We start from the raw sequence: 16,846 nt of genomic DNA on the forward strand, positions 1-16,846 counted from the left end.
ATTATCCACCCCTTATTCCATACCATTCACGTCATGCTCAGATCCCACATTTTCAATATACCATCACTCTTATCTAAGTGCATGGACCAGTAGCTATAAAGCTGCTGAATCCATCTGGTCCATGATGTCAGGCTCCATCTCTTGTAACAGTCTTCCAGAGCAGGAGAGACTGTGTGCAGTGTTCACACTCGTGAATAACCTGGGCAATAGTGTCCATTGCTAAGTCCACCCCTCGATCATGAGTCCATCTCTATGTTGCATCTCTGCTCTGATGGCCTGAAGTGCCATGGGCCCACCAGGCTTAAAATAATTCACTGTCCCCTTCAGCAGTTTCTGCAGCTTGTTGCTGGGGACTCCATACAGCTGCCTTCCATCTCCAATGCTTCCAAAGCACTGGAGGGGCCCAGTGGACTAGATACTTGCCCATACTGTCCCACACACCCTGCCACTCATGACTGTCCAGCTTTGGGGAAAATCTCTTGGTCCCCCTGCATCGTCGTCTAATCCCAGACAAGACCCAAACCTGACTCTGCTTAACTTTTGAGATCAGACAAAATGGTTGTGGGTAGAACACAGTCTGTGTGTGTGCCAACATGCTGATCCCCATCACAATCAGCAGGCAGGTCCCAAGGGTACCCAAAGGCCATTCAAAACCTTCAGAACTCTCAAACGACGCTTCTGTACTTGTCACTGGGGCTGGTGTAGCTGCTGTGCTTGCCGGCTCTCCCACCACCAGCTCCTCTTTTCCTGAGTCCAGCTCTTCCTCCTCTGCCTTGCTGGGAAATGCTGCGGGGTCTCCTGCAGCCTCCTGGGGCTCGGCGGGCGGCTTCCGGGAAACGCTCTCGGCCGCCGCGGGGCTGGGCTCCTCCGCGGGGCTCGGCTCCTCCGCGGGGCTCGGCTCTTCCGCGGGGCTGGGCTCCTCCGCCGCCTTCTCCCGCTGCTCGGCAGCCGCCTCCTTCCTCTCCTCTACCGCCCCGGCCTCCTCCACCGGCAGCCGTCCCCTCGCGGCCTCCGGCCCCTCTCCCGCCTCCGCTCGGTCCCCGGGGCCGCTCTCCCGGGCCGCTTCAGCAGCCGCCGGCTCCCGGGGCCGCTCCCCCTCAGCTACCCGCAGCCTCACGAAGATGGAGAGTAGGGTGAGGGCCAGGACGGTGAAGAGCAGCCGGACGGCCAGGTACAAGTCCACGGCCACGTCCGTCCCGCCCTGCTGCTGGAGCCCACCCGTATTACAAGCCATTGCCATAAAGCACAGTGAGACAAGAACCTTAGCCCAGGCCCCATACTTGATAAACACTAACACAGCAAATACCGGCTCTACGTAAGTTACAACATTCTGAAGCTGTGAGATCAAGCGAAACAACTCTGAGAGCCAATAAATCAGCATTGTGACGAATGACTATTAATCCGGTCAGATCTGTCGTTATCTCAACCCTTCGTGCCCCACGTTGGGCGCCAAAAAGAACTGTCGTGGTTTAAACCCAGTCAGGTAATTCGTTTGCTCACTTCCCCCCCTTTCTTGCCCTCCCCCTGCTCTCGGAGGGACGGAGAGGAGAATCGAAAAGAATGCAACTCCCACGGGTTGAGATAAGAACAGTTTAGTAACTAAGGTATAACACAAATCACTACTGCTACCACCAATGATAATAATGATAAAGGAAATAACAAGGGAAGAGAATACAACACCTCAGCACCAGCCGACCGATAACTTGCCCCCCCTCCGCCCGACCAAGCTCCGACCGATACCTCCTCCAACCCTGCAGTCTCCCAGCCCTTCCGGCTCACTCCCAGTTACCTCCTGGGCATGACGTGCTGTGGTATGGAATACCTCTTTGGTCAGTTTGGGTCAGGTGTCCTGTCTCTGCTTCCTCCTGGCCTCCCCTCCTCCCTGGCAGAGCATGAGGCTCACAAAGTCCTTGGCCAAACCTAAACATCACTATCAGCTCTGTTCCCAAGCTGAAAGTCAAAACACTGCACTGCACCAGCTACCAAGAAGGGGAAAAATGAGTGCTACTGCTGAACCCAGGACACACTGGTAAAAGGCTGTAATTTTAAGCACTACATCTCCAAAACACAGACAGACCTGGCAAATTCAAGTAAGTGAAAATGAGAACATCTGATGCACCAAGAGTTTTCTTTGCTCACCCATCCAGCAGTAGCAAATGTAACTGCTGCCACAATTTTATAAACGTGGGGGGAGGAAAAGGAAGAGAAGGCAATTTCACTGTATACAAAGTGTGCACACACACACACTGGATACACAGGCTGCCTCCAGTCTCCAGTCTGATGCTGTAGCTTCAGAACAGTGGTCCAACAGTGCAGCTTCTCAGGGATTGTGAGAGGCCTGAAAACATAGCTTCAAGGCATATTTTATTCCCACTGTTCTTCAGACTATTCCCCTGCCAGGCTGTCCTTAGGAAAATTTAGGACAACCTTAGTTTCTTAATTCACAGTGTTTCTTGTGGCTTTCCAAGTCTGGTGTCTCGAAATTGCTCAGGTATACTGCATTCCTAATCATTCCAGGTAACTGCAACCATGACACCATAAACAGCAGGCACACAAAATAATTATTCCAGCATCTATTTTCCACATAGAACTACTCACACAAGGAGATACCAAGGCTTCAGAATCTGACACTGGCACTTGCTTACAGTCCTCCCACTGACACCATTTAGCACATGGGAAGTGATAACCTAAAAATACTCCTCATATTTGTCCAACCCTAACTATTCTATGATTCTATGAACTGAGACAGTTTCTTACCACAGTCTGGAAATATGACCATTCTTCCTCTACGGCTTTGGAGTGGCATCAAATAGGGTTAATGTTTGTGCTTATGAGATATAACAAAACTGAGTAGCAGCTCCTGCCACCAGAACACCCTGTTTATTGCTCACCACATGAAGCTCTAGGCAAGGCAAAGAGGAAAACACACTGTGGATCATTTGTATCCTAAAGATTGCCCTGGTAAGACTGCCTTAAGACAAAAAAAAACATGCAACACATAAAGCAAACCCTTCAATGGGCTTGTGTGTCACTATAACAGTACTACAGAATCAGAGAATAGTTAGGGTTGGAAAGGACCTTAAGATCATCCAGTTCCAACCCCCCTGCCATGGGCAGGTACGCCTCACACTAAACCATCTCACCCAAGGCTCTGTCCAGCCTGGCCTTGAACACTGCCAGGGATGGAGCATTCACAGCTTCCCTGGGCAACCCATTCCAGTGCCTCAGCACCCTTACAGGAAAGAATTCCCTCCTTACATCCAATCTAAACTTCCCCTAAGTTTTAACCTGTTACCCCTTGTCCTATCACTACAGTCCCTAATGAAGAGACCCTCCCCAGCATCCCCATAGCCCCCTTCAGATACTGGAAGGCTACCATGAGGTCTCCACGCAGCCTTCTCTTCTCCAGGCTGAACAGCCCTGACTTTCTCAGCCTGTTTCCATACAGGAGGTGCTCCAGTCCCCTGATCATCCTCGTGGCCTCCTCTGGACTTGTTCCAACAGTTCCATGTCCTTTTTATGTTGAGGACACCAGAACTGCACACAATGCTCCAGGTGAGGTCTCACAAGAGCAGAGCAGAGGGGCAGGATCACCTCCTTCGAGCTGCTGGTCATGCTCCTTTTGATGCAGCCCAGGATACGGTTGCTTTCTGGGCTGCGAGCGCACACTGAAGCTGGCTCATGTTCATTTTCTCATCAACCAACACCCCCAAGTCCTTCTCCTTGGGCTGCTCTCAATCTCTTCTCTGCCCAACCTGTAGCTGTGCCTGGGATTGCTCCCACCCAGGTGTAGGACCTTGCACTTGCCATGGTTAAACTCCATGAGGTTGGCATCAGCCCACCTCACAAGTGTGTCGAGGTCCCTCTGGATGGCATTCCTTCCCTCCAGGGTATCAACCGAACCACACAGCTCGGTGTCATCGGCAAACTTGCTGAGGGCACACTCAATCCCACTGTCCATGGCAGCGATAAAGATGTTGAACAAGACCGGTCCCAACACCGATCCCTGAGGGACACCACTCGTTACTGGTCTCCAGCCGAACATTGAGCCATTGACCACAACTCTTTGTGTGCGGCCATCCAGCCAGTTCTTTATCCACCGAGTGGTCCATCCATCAAATTGATCTCTCCAATTTAGAGCCAAGGATGTCGTGTGGGACAGTGTCGAATGCTTTGCACAAGTCCAGGTAGATGACATCAACTGCTCTACCCCTGTCCATCAGTTCTGTAGCCCCATCATAGAAGGCCAGCAAATTGGTCAGGCAGGATTTCCCCTTAGTGAAGCCATGCTGGCTATCACCAAGCACCTTGTTGATTTTCATGTGCCTTAGCATGCCTGCCAGGAGAATCTGCTCCAAGATTTTGCCAGGCACAGAGGTGAGACTGACTGCTCTGTAATTCCCCGGGTCATTCATTTTCCCCTTCTTGAAAATGGGGGTTATATTTCCCTTTTTCCAGTCATCAGAATGAAGCTGCTAACACAGAAACTGGTCCTGCATGCAGCACCAGTGGTCATTATTACTCTCCGTGTGCTAAAGGCACTAGCCACCATGTGCTTGGTTCCCCTTTGAGTGTATTTCTCCCCTCTGGAACACACAGCCCTCCACCACTCCCCACCCCTCCCTGCATTCTTCCAGAGCATAAGGGTAAGATTCAGCCAGCAAAAGAACAGCATTTCTGTCCCAGGACAAACAGAGGGAATGGAAACAGCAACAGCTGAAATGTGTGGCACAGAACCAGTGAGGAGAATGCAGTGCACTAGGAGCAGTAGAGGAGGCAGGAGCTAGGAATGGTCAGTAAAGTGGCAGCTGCTTGCCACTATGTAGAGCTTTGGCTGGTCAATCACATTTGCAGCAGTACTAGGAAAAGAAAACAGAATGCTTTGTCTTAATATAAGCTGTGATGGCAGCAGTTATTAGCATCTTTCACTGGAAGAAGTTACAGCAGGTGATGAATACTCTATGGGAAGCAATCAAGGCAAGTTAATTCAGTGCTCAGAAGCACCAATAAATTTTGATTGCTCCTCAGAGCAAATCCGTGCCTAACAAGACAGCCCTGTGACCCTGTCACTATATAAACAGCAAAATTCCAACGCAGAACAGAAAAGTTCAACACTGTATATTTAGCCTCAATTCCAAGCCCGTCTATGTGACAGTTTACTCTCTTTCTTGCATCAGAAAAATACACATACCCTCCTGGCCAGTGGTAGAACACCACAGCTTGATAGGTCAGCATACTTACAATACCATGGCACTGCCTGGAGACTGTTCTCCCTGTCCTGCTCTCTAGAAGCATATGGCGTTCACGGCTGTACTCACACAGTGCACATGAAGGCTTTATTAACTATATTTCACTTCAACTAACCATTTTTTTTCTGGAAGAAAATGTTAACTACAGTCTTCTCCACAATTAACTTTAGCACTGCCTCCAGAACTCCCCTACTGCATAGAAATAAAACAGTTAATGGGATTCAGTCATCTTGAAAACCATACTGATAACCTCTACTGCACCTCTGCTTTTTGCCATGCCAACCTGAAACACGACGGTTCTCCAGCATTACTGCATAAAGTCTCTCTCTGTCATATAAAACATGTTTCCACTTTCCCCTAGAAACCAGTAAGCTTACTGCAGCCCTGAAAGTCCTGTGACTGATCCTCCAAACCCTTAACAAACCTCACACAGAGCAGGAGGCTGAACAGAGAACACAATGACCCATGTTTATTTTGCAGTGTTCATGCCTGAGCCAAGCTGCTACAACTGAGCAAATCTGGAGCAGATCCTGTAAGTTAACCCTGCAGGAAATACTGGGAAAAAGCAAAATTAAGCCATGAAGTTCAATCCTTGACAGAAGTTCCCAGAGATGGAAGTGATTTATAACTATGCAGAAGCGAGAATGGCCACAGAAGACACACAAAACCCAATGACTGCAGGCAGTCATCTGAACTATGTACTTTCTGATGAGGTTCTCAAGGTTCCACCTTCCAGCTGTGATGAGGTTAGCAGGACTAAAATTGAATGTTCATGACCAGGGAAAAATGCATTTCTAAAGAGTTCCAGGGAGTACCTGAAGGTGCTTCAACTAAGGGTTCTATCTCCCTACACCTCTGAGCACCACCTCAAGCCCGGAGAGGCCTCTGCCTGTACTCCCTGGGTGTTTCTCAGGGGCATAAGTTTTCCCAGGAAAGCACATGTTGCATCCTGCCTTCCCAGACCCTTCAGTATATTGCCATGCATCAGCTGTACTCCATGATGGAAAGGAGCTGGGGGAAAACAGAAGGCTCACACCTGAAATATATTTCTCACTGAAATGTGCTGCGTTAAGTGTGCTGTAAGCTACATGACATCTCAAAACTGCCCCAGAACACAGAAACACTACATGGAATTATTTCTGTTTTTTCTCTATGAGTACATCCATGCCAGAACAGAACTACTATATTTCAGTGCCTGTATCATCCAAGAAACTGGGCTGGTACCTTAGGGGAAGAATCATGAGAGCCCTTTAAAGTATGTAGACACCCAAAGACACAGACATCTGCCTTGCTGGGTTTTTGAGTGTTTGACTACAGTTAAGCACCAGCTTCTTGTTGGTTTTAACCAAGATACAGTTAGACTTTAAAAAAGCCAAGGAACTAAAACCTACAGACAAACCAAAACCACCAAAACACAAAATGGACCGAAACTGGCATTGAGAATACAAAGATAGTATTTTATGCATGTTCAGATTACACACAAACCTATGCATTTTATGCTCTGCATAAATATCCCATTTACCTTAAAGAAACTTCCTCTTTTGTCCAGACAATGGGCTTTCATTCTTAGAGATGACATCTTCACCAGGAAGACTCCACCATATGTCTTGAACTCCTAAAAGTAGAGACATTTTTTTTATGGTTAGTCCAGTCTGTAGGAAATTCCTCTAAGCCACAGAAACAGTCACAACAAGTCTTCTGCCAAAACCCTTTCTGACAACAACACGGTGCCATTTTTTCCTACCAGAGTCCTTACATATCCCTTTAGTCTACTATTTGTCCATAAATTGCTTCAAAAAGACAGTGCTACTTCAAGTTTCATGTTTCTTCCTTCTCTCCACAGCTGATCCTGTAGCTGTGAGTAGATTTAATGTACTCATTAAAAAAAGAATGCTAAAACATAATGATTGCTTTGTTTGTTTGACCTCAGCCTGCATTACAAACACAACAAAATGTTGGATGTCACTACAATTTGCTCTCAAACACTACAATGTTACCGGGGCTGACGGGGGGAGGGAGGGGGAATAAAAGTCACCCACAAAGGAGAAAGCACATTACCATGAAGGTAAAATAAAATATTATTACAAAAAAAAAAAATCTCAAACAGTCAAACCCCAGCAAACCCACACAAACAGAACACTGAAATGAAACCAAACCTCAACACCAACCAATGAAAACCCCCCTCCAAAAATGACATTTGAAGTTCCAGTTACGGAGAAGCTGTATTTTCCATTATCAGGTAAACTGAACAGTTTAACACCCAGATGAACCTACTGACGCATACCAAGAACATATGCTCATGAGGAGAAATATTATGGGGGTGATGTTCAGCTGATAGCAGAGATCCTCTATGGTCACAACTAATTCACACAAGTAATTCGGGAACAAACTTCTGAACTAAACAGGAGCCAAATTCTATGGCTAAAACATCCTTCTAGGATTTTTAACAGTGAGCTTATAATTGCATTTAAATAACCTAACTCTTCTCCTTGCTCACACCTTTACTGACACGATAGCAGGTAGTTAAGTTGGAAGTTTCAGTTACCTAAAAGGCAAATATTGCAGGTGCAAAACTATACAGACTTAGAGATACAGCTTTTGATTTGATACAAGCAGAAAATAAACTATAAATGGCAGCGAGCAGCAGTGAAAAACAAGTTTAATGGCCTGGCTGCAGATGGAGCTTGAGGAAAACAATGCAGCTGGGACAGAGAATGCTGACAGTTAAAAAAGTACATTTGACACACTCCCCTCCTGGCACACACATACACACATAGTTCTCCTTCCTTCCAATGCCTTATAAGAAGGCATCAACAAAGGTAAATAGGACCAAGGAGGAAAGAGGAGCTTAAAAGAAAAAAAGGTTAAATGAAAAGACCTAGCAAGCACAAGCACTGGAAAACAGTGAGAGGAAGCAGCAGGAGAAAAGAAACGTTTTTTAATGTTGGTTTTAACAAGTAGCAGGAACCTTTAAATTGTTCACGCTGTTTTCACAGGTCCCACAACAAAAGGTTCACATTTTTCCACTTAGACTCTGGTTAAAGAGCAGCCAGGCAGGAAGCTCAGGAGCCAGCTCATTTTCCAGGCAGAGTTTGCAGACTTCATGGGTTGCAAGAAAAATCCTGAATTCTGCATTCTTGTGAAAGCCAGACACTAGAGGATGACCAAGAGAAGACCAAAACCAGTGCAGGGGGTGGGGGAAGGCAGGGGGGAAATAATTAAACTATCTTTGTAAATCAGCATATTTAAAGCAATGCATTCCTGATGAAGCTCTAAAGCATTCTAATCCATATTGCTTAAAGTCTGCCTAAATAACTTGATTACACCAGTAAGAGAATGAAGTCCAGTGAAGTAAGTGGATTCCCAGGTGGGTTTCCTCCTTAGCTCTGTGTCCTCATTTGTCACATGCACAAGGGTACAGAACAGCTGTTCCACTTGGGGAACATCACAGAAATATAGAATAATCAGGGTTGGAAAGGACCTTAAGATCATCTAGTTCCAACCCCCCCTGCCATGGGCAGGAACACCTCACACCATGTCACCCAGGACTCCGTCTAACCTGGCCCTGAACACTGTCAGGGATGGGGCATTCACAACTTCCCTGGGCAACCCATTCCAGTGCCTCAGCACCCTCACAGTAAAGAGCTTCTTTAGATCTAACCTGAACATTCCCTGTTTCAGTTTGAACCCATCACTCCTTGTCCTATCACTACAGGCCCTGACAAAGAGTCTCTCCCCAGCATCCTTGTAGCCCCCTTCAGATACTGGAAGTGCTCTGAGGTCTCCACGCAGCTTCTTTTCTCCAGGCTGAACAGCCCCAACTTTCTCAGCCTGTCTTCATACAGGAGGTGCTCCAGTGTCTGGACTTGTTCCAACAGCTCCATGTCCTTTTTATGTTGAGGACACCAGAACTGCACACAATACTCCAGGTGAGGTCTCACAAGAGCAGAGTAGAGGGGCAGGATCACCTCCTTCGCCCTGCTGGTCACACTCCTTTTGATGCAGCCCAGGATACGGTTGCTTTCTGGGCTGCGAGCGCACACTGAACCCAGTTTCTGTTCAGTTTCTCATCAACCATCGCCCCCAAGTCCTTCTCCACAAGGCTTCTCTGAATCTCTTCTCTGCCCAGCAGAGAAAAATCAGACACTTTAAAGGCTTTCAGTATTTGATATTGGCTATTCTAAACAATCTAAAGGTTGCCATATAACAAGAGCCTTTTAATTATAAAATAAAAATGTTTTCTTTCAATGAATTCTGAAAAGGGGAATTTGCACCTGAAAGACTTGAGATGGGGGGAGACCCAAGAAATCAAAAAAGGAGTTAGAATAAAAATTGAACTTTCCAAATTGATGCTATCCTCTAATGACAACACCAAGTTCAATTCAACAGGAAGAAAAACCCAGAGATTTTCAATGAGTCACATTAGGAGTTTATGAGCAGTTGTATGTGCATCTCTAATCTCAGCCATTAATCATTCCATTTGCAATCAGCCACCCCTTCACAGCAAATCTAATGGGGCTTTAGTAGTTTGGAGTTTTTTTAATTTAACTACAAGGATGTCTGCATGCAACCCTATTACCAAAATAAGAATATGCCAAGATTTTAACCTTCCTCTTATTTCAAATGGAAGTTTATAAACTTCCACACTACAGAAGAATGCAAACATACAAACACAGTTTGCCCTCCAAAGAGCAGTATGTCGCCAAGCCAGAAGAAAGCCTCAAACAAGATCACTACTTATTTTGCCTGTAAGAGGCTCTGAAGCTCTAAACTTTTCCATAGCTGCTATTATTGTTACTATTTATGTAATATTACTAACTGTATGACCATAACTCTGAGCCTCAGATGAGCTCAAATCCTTGTTCTTCTCAGCTCTCTACATGTGAATCAATCCATGCCACCTCTTCTCGCTACAGTGCGACTTCAAACTGACTGAGGGTAACATAAACACTGTTGTTGTGGCTTTTATTGAAGCATATGCCTTATTTTTTTAGGCCACCCAATACAAAAATAGACATGAGGACCTGCTGGTAAAATAGGTGATGAGGGTCGAGTGCCACACTAGAAGTAAGGGTAGGCTACTACCTGCCTCCCACCCCAAAGTTCAGAGGTACCTCCACTTAATGCATGGAAATGGCTGCAGAGAAATGAACCTGCTGTCAAGAAGGCTCCATTTCTCTACACAGCTGTCCACATCTGATGCTTATTCAGATCCAGAACTGAAAACCCACTGCTCTGAAGTTGTCTTTGCTGACTATGGACAGTACAAGGTTGTCAGAAGGGAAAAATCTCCCTTCTTCGATTGGAAAGCTGGGTGGAGAAAGACAGTAAAGCCCGTCATCTTCTGTACGTATCAGAGATGAGGATTTTCCCCTTCCTCTGTGTTTGAAGGACTGAGGCAGAGAGTGTACATAGATTTGCTTAGACGTTGCCTGAGTGACTGCTCAGAAACCCATCTGAAAATGTCGCCAAGCTGCAGGAGCCAACCCAGTGTATAATTCAGGTGACCTTTGCCAGCCATGTGCGCAGTCAGCCACGTGCTCTGCCTGCTGAACAGTCTCCACAGCCCTCAGCTCACAAAAGGCAGCAGGTACAAGACTCCCATGGCTGGATGGCTCCTCCCCAGCAGCACAAATCCCTGCTCCAAGCAGCGCTATCTTCCCACAGCTCTTCTAATCCAGGACAAAGCTTGTGTGTGTGTGAAGGGCAAGACAGGGCAGGGAGAAGGAATGATTTGCCTGTTCTGCAATACAGTCCTACTCCATGGATGCTGACACCCATGCAAGCTGTACGTTCCAAAAAAAAAAAAATCCTGGTGCTTTTCATTTTCTTTCTGCCATTCCCTTCTGGTTTTCATTTTCTTGGTTTTCATTTACACAGGAATGCCAGAGCACCACTCCGGTGTCTGGATGTAACCAAGACTTCTGACTTCTTGTCAAAACAGCTCCTATTTTCTTCCTCTTGCAATCTTATGTTCCTACAGTTAACTATAGTAATGCCAACCACAGTCTTCCTGACTTCTCAGGATCCTTCCTTTTAATCCTCTCATTCCAATCTTGCTTTTAAAAGGCAAACCATCCCATCTTCTTTAGCTAAAAGTCTTAACAAAGTTGAGACAGTCTGTGTTTCTCCCCTGAGCTGGAAAGCAAGGGCCACTGTGATATGGTGAACTTAAAAAGTCCCTGCCATCATCATTCTTACTCCACCTCTGCTTGGTTTCCTAAGGAACCGAGGCTATACAACTGCATCAGCTTTCTGTTCCTCAGTTCCTAACTACAATCTCTGATCTCTTGGTCAACCTAACAAGATCTGACTGAGGAAAAGAGGTCTCTGTTTACAAATACTGACAAAGGATATAGTGAAGAGACTCCATTCATGCCATCACTGAGGGAAGAAGAGATACCTGCAGCATTTGTTTTGCTGGCTGACCAACAGAACGACTGGAACCCACTTTTTTTGTATTTTAAGTTAACCCACTGGAGGAACTGGCTGTCCTCTTCCATTCTCAATCTGTGAAGGCCATGCAACCACTGTGCCCAGAGACCTACAGAAATTAGGCAAACAAAAGGGGTTTACTGTTCTGCAGTCAAGGCAGAACAGGAAAAAATGTCACACCAGACTTTAAGTATAAACTAGGGAAGGTCAGCTGATGTCAGAAGACTAATGCTGCTGATTGATACCCATCAACATAGTCCTTAGGCCACCCACTTTGCCAGTACCAGTAGAGGAGCTGAAATACAATCCCTTCTGTCTCATAATGGAAATTCATGGAAGTTAAGTAAACCATAGGTACTTGAAAACCTATGGTGAATTAGCATTGCATTACAATCAAATTACAATAGCAATTTATAAATATATAGTAATTTTTTAAAACTATATTTACAATTAAGCCAGTGAACTCATTTTCTAGTGGATTAAACGGGAAACCAGAAACAGGAATAAATACAGTTTATTTTCTTCCTTTTTTTAATGGGAAGAAAAATACTTCTAAAATGTAATCTTACACTTGAGAATATGCCAAGATATATACATAGAACCTCCGACTTTCAGCAAATTGAAGCATCCTCGTGCATTTCATTTTCCTGTTCTCCTAGCACATTCGCACTACTCCATGGAGAGGACTGCGTTCATTTCTAATCTACAAAGCTCTGGTTTGTCTAATTACTCTGACCTTATCTGATTCTTGGCAAAATTAAACTTTTCCTTTTGAAAGTATTTCCTCTGAGAAGTTAACTGGAAGCCTCCTTCCAGGGACATGGATACAACTGAGCACAATATCACTTTGAAAAATCTATCAAATAAGAGCCTCAGCCTGAAAACTGTCATCAGTGCCAGGACTTTGCAGACCTCTCAACTCAAATGTTGCATTGTGTTAGCACAGCTGTATCCACAAGCAAAAAGCAAGGGGATTAAGCAAAAAGGATTCTAACTTTCATCATTCTTCTGGCTGCCGAAAGGGTTTACAGTCTTAGTCTTTTTTTTTTATTTCCAGTAACGCAAGGGCACATTACTCGTAGAAAACAAATAATGCATACAGCAGAAATGACAAGCCACTGTTTACAGAGACACTTCCCTGCTTTGCCATTTTAATTAAACATTTTAAAAAGCTTGGAAATGACAAACATTCCCTGAACACCCTACTTTTTCTTAAAGCATTGGTTTTATTTTTATCTCTGCTACCTGAACATAATGGGTTTGTGTGAGCTTAATCCCCTGAATGAAAGCCTGGTTGCCACCAGGATGCTGTCAGGGAAAAACAGTGTTTCTGCCTAAAATGAGGTTAAAAAAAAAAGCCCAACCCTTACAAGCAGCCACTCAATACCCACACAGGCAGAAGGGCCATGACTGACTGCAATCCTGCTCAGGAAACAATGTTCTTTTCAAAAACTAAAAGGGAAGCAGGAAGATGCAACACTGACTTTTTAAAACCAATGATAAGATCACAGGTGCTCACTGTCCCCCCCGTGTGCCTCTTAATGCCTTTTGCAAAATTGGAAATGCACTGCCAGTTACACACCTCTCACTGATTCCTCCAAGGAAATTACCACTCTTCCCATAAAGAAGAAAGGAAGACACAAGGTCGCTAAAGGCAACCAGCAGAATTAAATGATGTGCAAATATTCTGATGAATGAGATGAGGTTTGGTTACATCCAACTGCTGACACACCACTTTACACTTTTTCAGTTGCTACATTTGTCACATCAGGCACCACCATCCTCAAGCCTTGTTTGCTGGCACAGGTAGCACAAGGCACTATGTCCTCCAGCAGCAATACTTGTTCCTCTCGGGCCGGTACAGCAGCAAGCAGCCGTGGCAGAGCACGAAGCTCACTCTGTACAACTGCCTTCCTTCTTGCTCAGTTTTGTTCAAGCTCTGTACCAGGACAGTCACTCAAGCAGCCCGAGTATTAAACAGGAGTTACACACAAGCAGCCAAGTCATAGTCCCATCTTTCAGACAAAATCCTTGTCTCTCACTGCACTCAATGCTAATCCAACCTGAATTTCCATGGGTTGGGAGAGGACAGGACAAACAATCATTGAGGATCACTACAGTGACACATGGCTCTGGACATCTCCTGTGCAGAAACCCACTAGAGGCTGGGACGGTATAGAATCATACAATAGTTAGGGTTGGAAAGGACCATAAAATCATCCAGTTCCAACCCCCCTGCCATGGGCAGGGACACCTCACACTAAACCATGGCACCCAAGGCTCCATCCAAACTGGCCTTGAACACTGCCAGGGATGGAGCATTCACAACCTCCCTGGGCAACCCATTCCAGTGCCTCAGCACCCTCACCGGAAAGAACTTCCTCCTTATATCCAATCTAAACTTCCCCTGTTTAGGTTTTAACCTGTTACCCCTTGTCCTATCACTACAGTCCCTAATGAAGAGTTCCTCCCGAGCATCCCTATAGCCCCCTTTCAGATACTGGAAGGCTGCTCTGAGGTCACCAAGCAGCCTTCTCTTCTCCTGCAGGGTCACTGCCCTACGGCTTGCAACAGGGTAAGAGGCAAGTTCCACTGAAGCCTGCTCTGCCAGAGGGCTGCCCAGAGGATGTCCCAGCTCTGGGCTCCAGCAGCCCCCAAGAAGACAGAGAGTATGGCAAAACAGTAGATGTAAGAGGAACGGCTGAGGCTTGAGATCTGCCCAAGGGATCCAGAGACTTCGCAAAACAGAGGCTTCCCCTGAACTGAGGCACAAAGTCATTGCCTTTCACCCCTTTCCTACTGACACTTTTTCAAGTCAGACAGGCAGGAGATCCAGCCCCTAGAGCATGGCCTGCACCATGCAGCATCCCTATCCCTGGGACCTACCCTACATGCATGCAGCCAGGGCAGCTTGAGCAGGCAGCCACTCCTGGACAGACAAGCCAGAACCTACCCAGGGCCCAATGCAGCATTGTCTCACATCAGTGTGCAGGGTGCTGCAGTTGTGAATCTGGAGGCAGAATAATGCTCTAAAGAGGTGTAGCATCTGGAGGTGTAGTGAAGAGTTTGCAGGGTTATAACCTCATATCCTCCTCATGACCAGGACGATAGTGGGCTTGATGGGCCCTCACTTGGACACAGTATGGCTGCTCTTTTCCTAGTAAGTCCTCTGTCCCAAAATAAACAGCTGGCAACTACTATCTCCTCTTCCTGTTCATAGCTTTGACTTAGAGTGATATTCTCCTAGATATCAAACTATCATGCAAATTATCATCACGTTATCATGCAAAAGTTACCCTTCAACTCCCAACAATGTCCACTTGCTTGCTTATTGCAGGCAACAGCCACTTTCAGTTTCTTTGGCTGATAATTTCCAACACCTGTATTTGCATCCTGAAGCATCAATGCTCCTCATCCTGTTTAACAGTGCTGTTAAAATCACAGCCATCTTCCCAAGGACTCCTTCACCTCACTAAGTGCTAAGCCATAAAATATCAGCAACTACTTAAGGAACTGCTACCTGGACAAACTCAGATCTTCAGAGGCTGTGACCCAGTCCATGAATGGTTTGATATATTTATCTGACAATCTACAGTGGGAACATCACTGCTAAATTATACATTGATCTTTCTACATCTGCTTTCACCTAACCATCATTCCTGCCTCAACCAACCCTTTCCATACAGGCTTATTTATTCCCCTTTCTTCCTATTCACTGGCAGCCTTTTAAGAGACTAAAAGATGAACAGGAATTAATTTGAGCTTGTTTCAGCATGGCACTCTCAGGAGAGATTTTAAGTACCATTAGCTTTTGGATAGATCTGCTGGCTCTCTCACAGCTGTCCAGCCACTTTTTATCTATGCTGAAGTCAAATGTAGAAATTAAAGCATCTGAAAAATCCCATCTGAAAAGCATGCAAGAGTTGGCTTGACTCTGCTCCCACTGACATGAACAGACATTGTATCACTTTTTCCAAAAGGAGCCTACGGTTAGGGAGACACTGAATGCCTAAAAAAATCCAATCCTTAAGCTTTGCTGAACATGGCACGTTACCAACAAGATTATGCTGTGTCTCTGCACCCCTTCAAAACAGTTTCCTTTTCCTCTCTTCCACTAAACAACCTCTTCCTGCTTGCTCCCACCGCATACTTTCCACATTACTGAAAAGGAATAAAAACCCCAAGTACTTTGCTTTGGCATAGCATTTAATTGTAAAGGATACTACCACATCTCCTATAAGAGAATGATTGTATGTTGATGCATTCATGTCATTTTGCCTCTAGACACGTCAGAAAAGTATATTTGTGAGATTGGCTTCAATTTGGATACTCTTTCAGAAGGTCCATATTCTTCCCAAATTCCCTGGCCTGGATATTTCACAACAGTAGAATTTCTTCCAGTATTTAAAATTTCCATTTGTTATTCCTGCCAAAACCAGGGAATAATAAAGTGAAAATACCCAGAAATACATTTTTAAACCTCCTAAAAAACATTTAACACCAAGCTGCAGTTCCTGGAAGAAGAAAGTAAAGGTAATCGCTTGAATTACAATATAACTTCAAGGTCTGGAGAAGCTTTGGAATTCATATGGAAGCAGTAAGTCAAGGGATGGGTTACAGCACCTGCATTCAGATGGAGATGCACCTGACAATCCACAGTTAAGCCCAGCAGGCTGTTAGTTTAGTTACCTGGAGAAAGCCCCTCTCTCCTGTATCATTAATCCCAGAGAAGAATAAGGGTTTCAGTGTTCACATCAGAACTTCTCCCTTCTGCCAGACAGCAGCACCAAGCAAAGCTCTGACACCCCTGCCAGAATGTTCCTCCATGCAACAAGGGGGAAGCAGACACCTGACCAGCTACTGGTTCAGTGAGCTTGAACGCTTCTAGCTACTCAAACATTCCCTTGATTAAAGTGATTAGATACCATTTTCTGGTATTAGACAGCTGCACCTTGCACAGCATCTTTTTCTACAATTTACTCTTTTGTACTTAGTTACTGATATACACTATAATAAAACAGCACACCCAAACCAAAACCAAAGGCACACTGACTACTGAAAGCTAGGTCAGTTCACCGCAGCATGCTTTCAAGAATCAGCATCTGAAGTATAGGCCATTGTTTATTAAATGCACATGCAATGTCTGCAGATCTGCAAAACTG

General features: G+C 45.4%; 1 protein-coding gene across 3 annotated transcripts in view; it reads right to left on the minus strand.

The window, feature by feature from the left end:
- RIN2 (Ras and Rab interactor 2) overlaps window positions 1-16,846 on the minus strand; it is an 84,051-nt gene that overhangs the window by 46,942 nt on the left and 20,263 nt on the right. For all 3 annotated transcript variants that reach the window (XM_062608131.1, XM_062608128.1, XM_062608136.1), the window contains exon 2: window positions 6,772-6,864. In XM_062608131.1, the coding sequence (XP_062464115.1) occupies window positions 6,772-6,828 (57 nt within the window). In that variant the 5' untranslated portion in view covers window positions 6,829-6,864. The remainder of the gene's footprint in view (window positions 1-6,771; window positions 6,865-16,846) is intronic.

This window comes from Pezoporus occidentalis, unplaced genomic scaffold, assembly GCF_034315485.1.
Source record: "Pezoporus occidentalis ecotype Australia unplaced genomic scaffold, CSIRO_AGI_Poc_V1 ctg10, whole genome shotgun sequence".
Taxonomy (NCBI): Eukaryota; Metazoa; Chordata; class Aves; order Psittaciformes; family Psittacidae; genus Pezoporus; species Pezoporus occidentalis.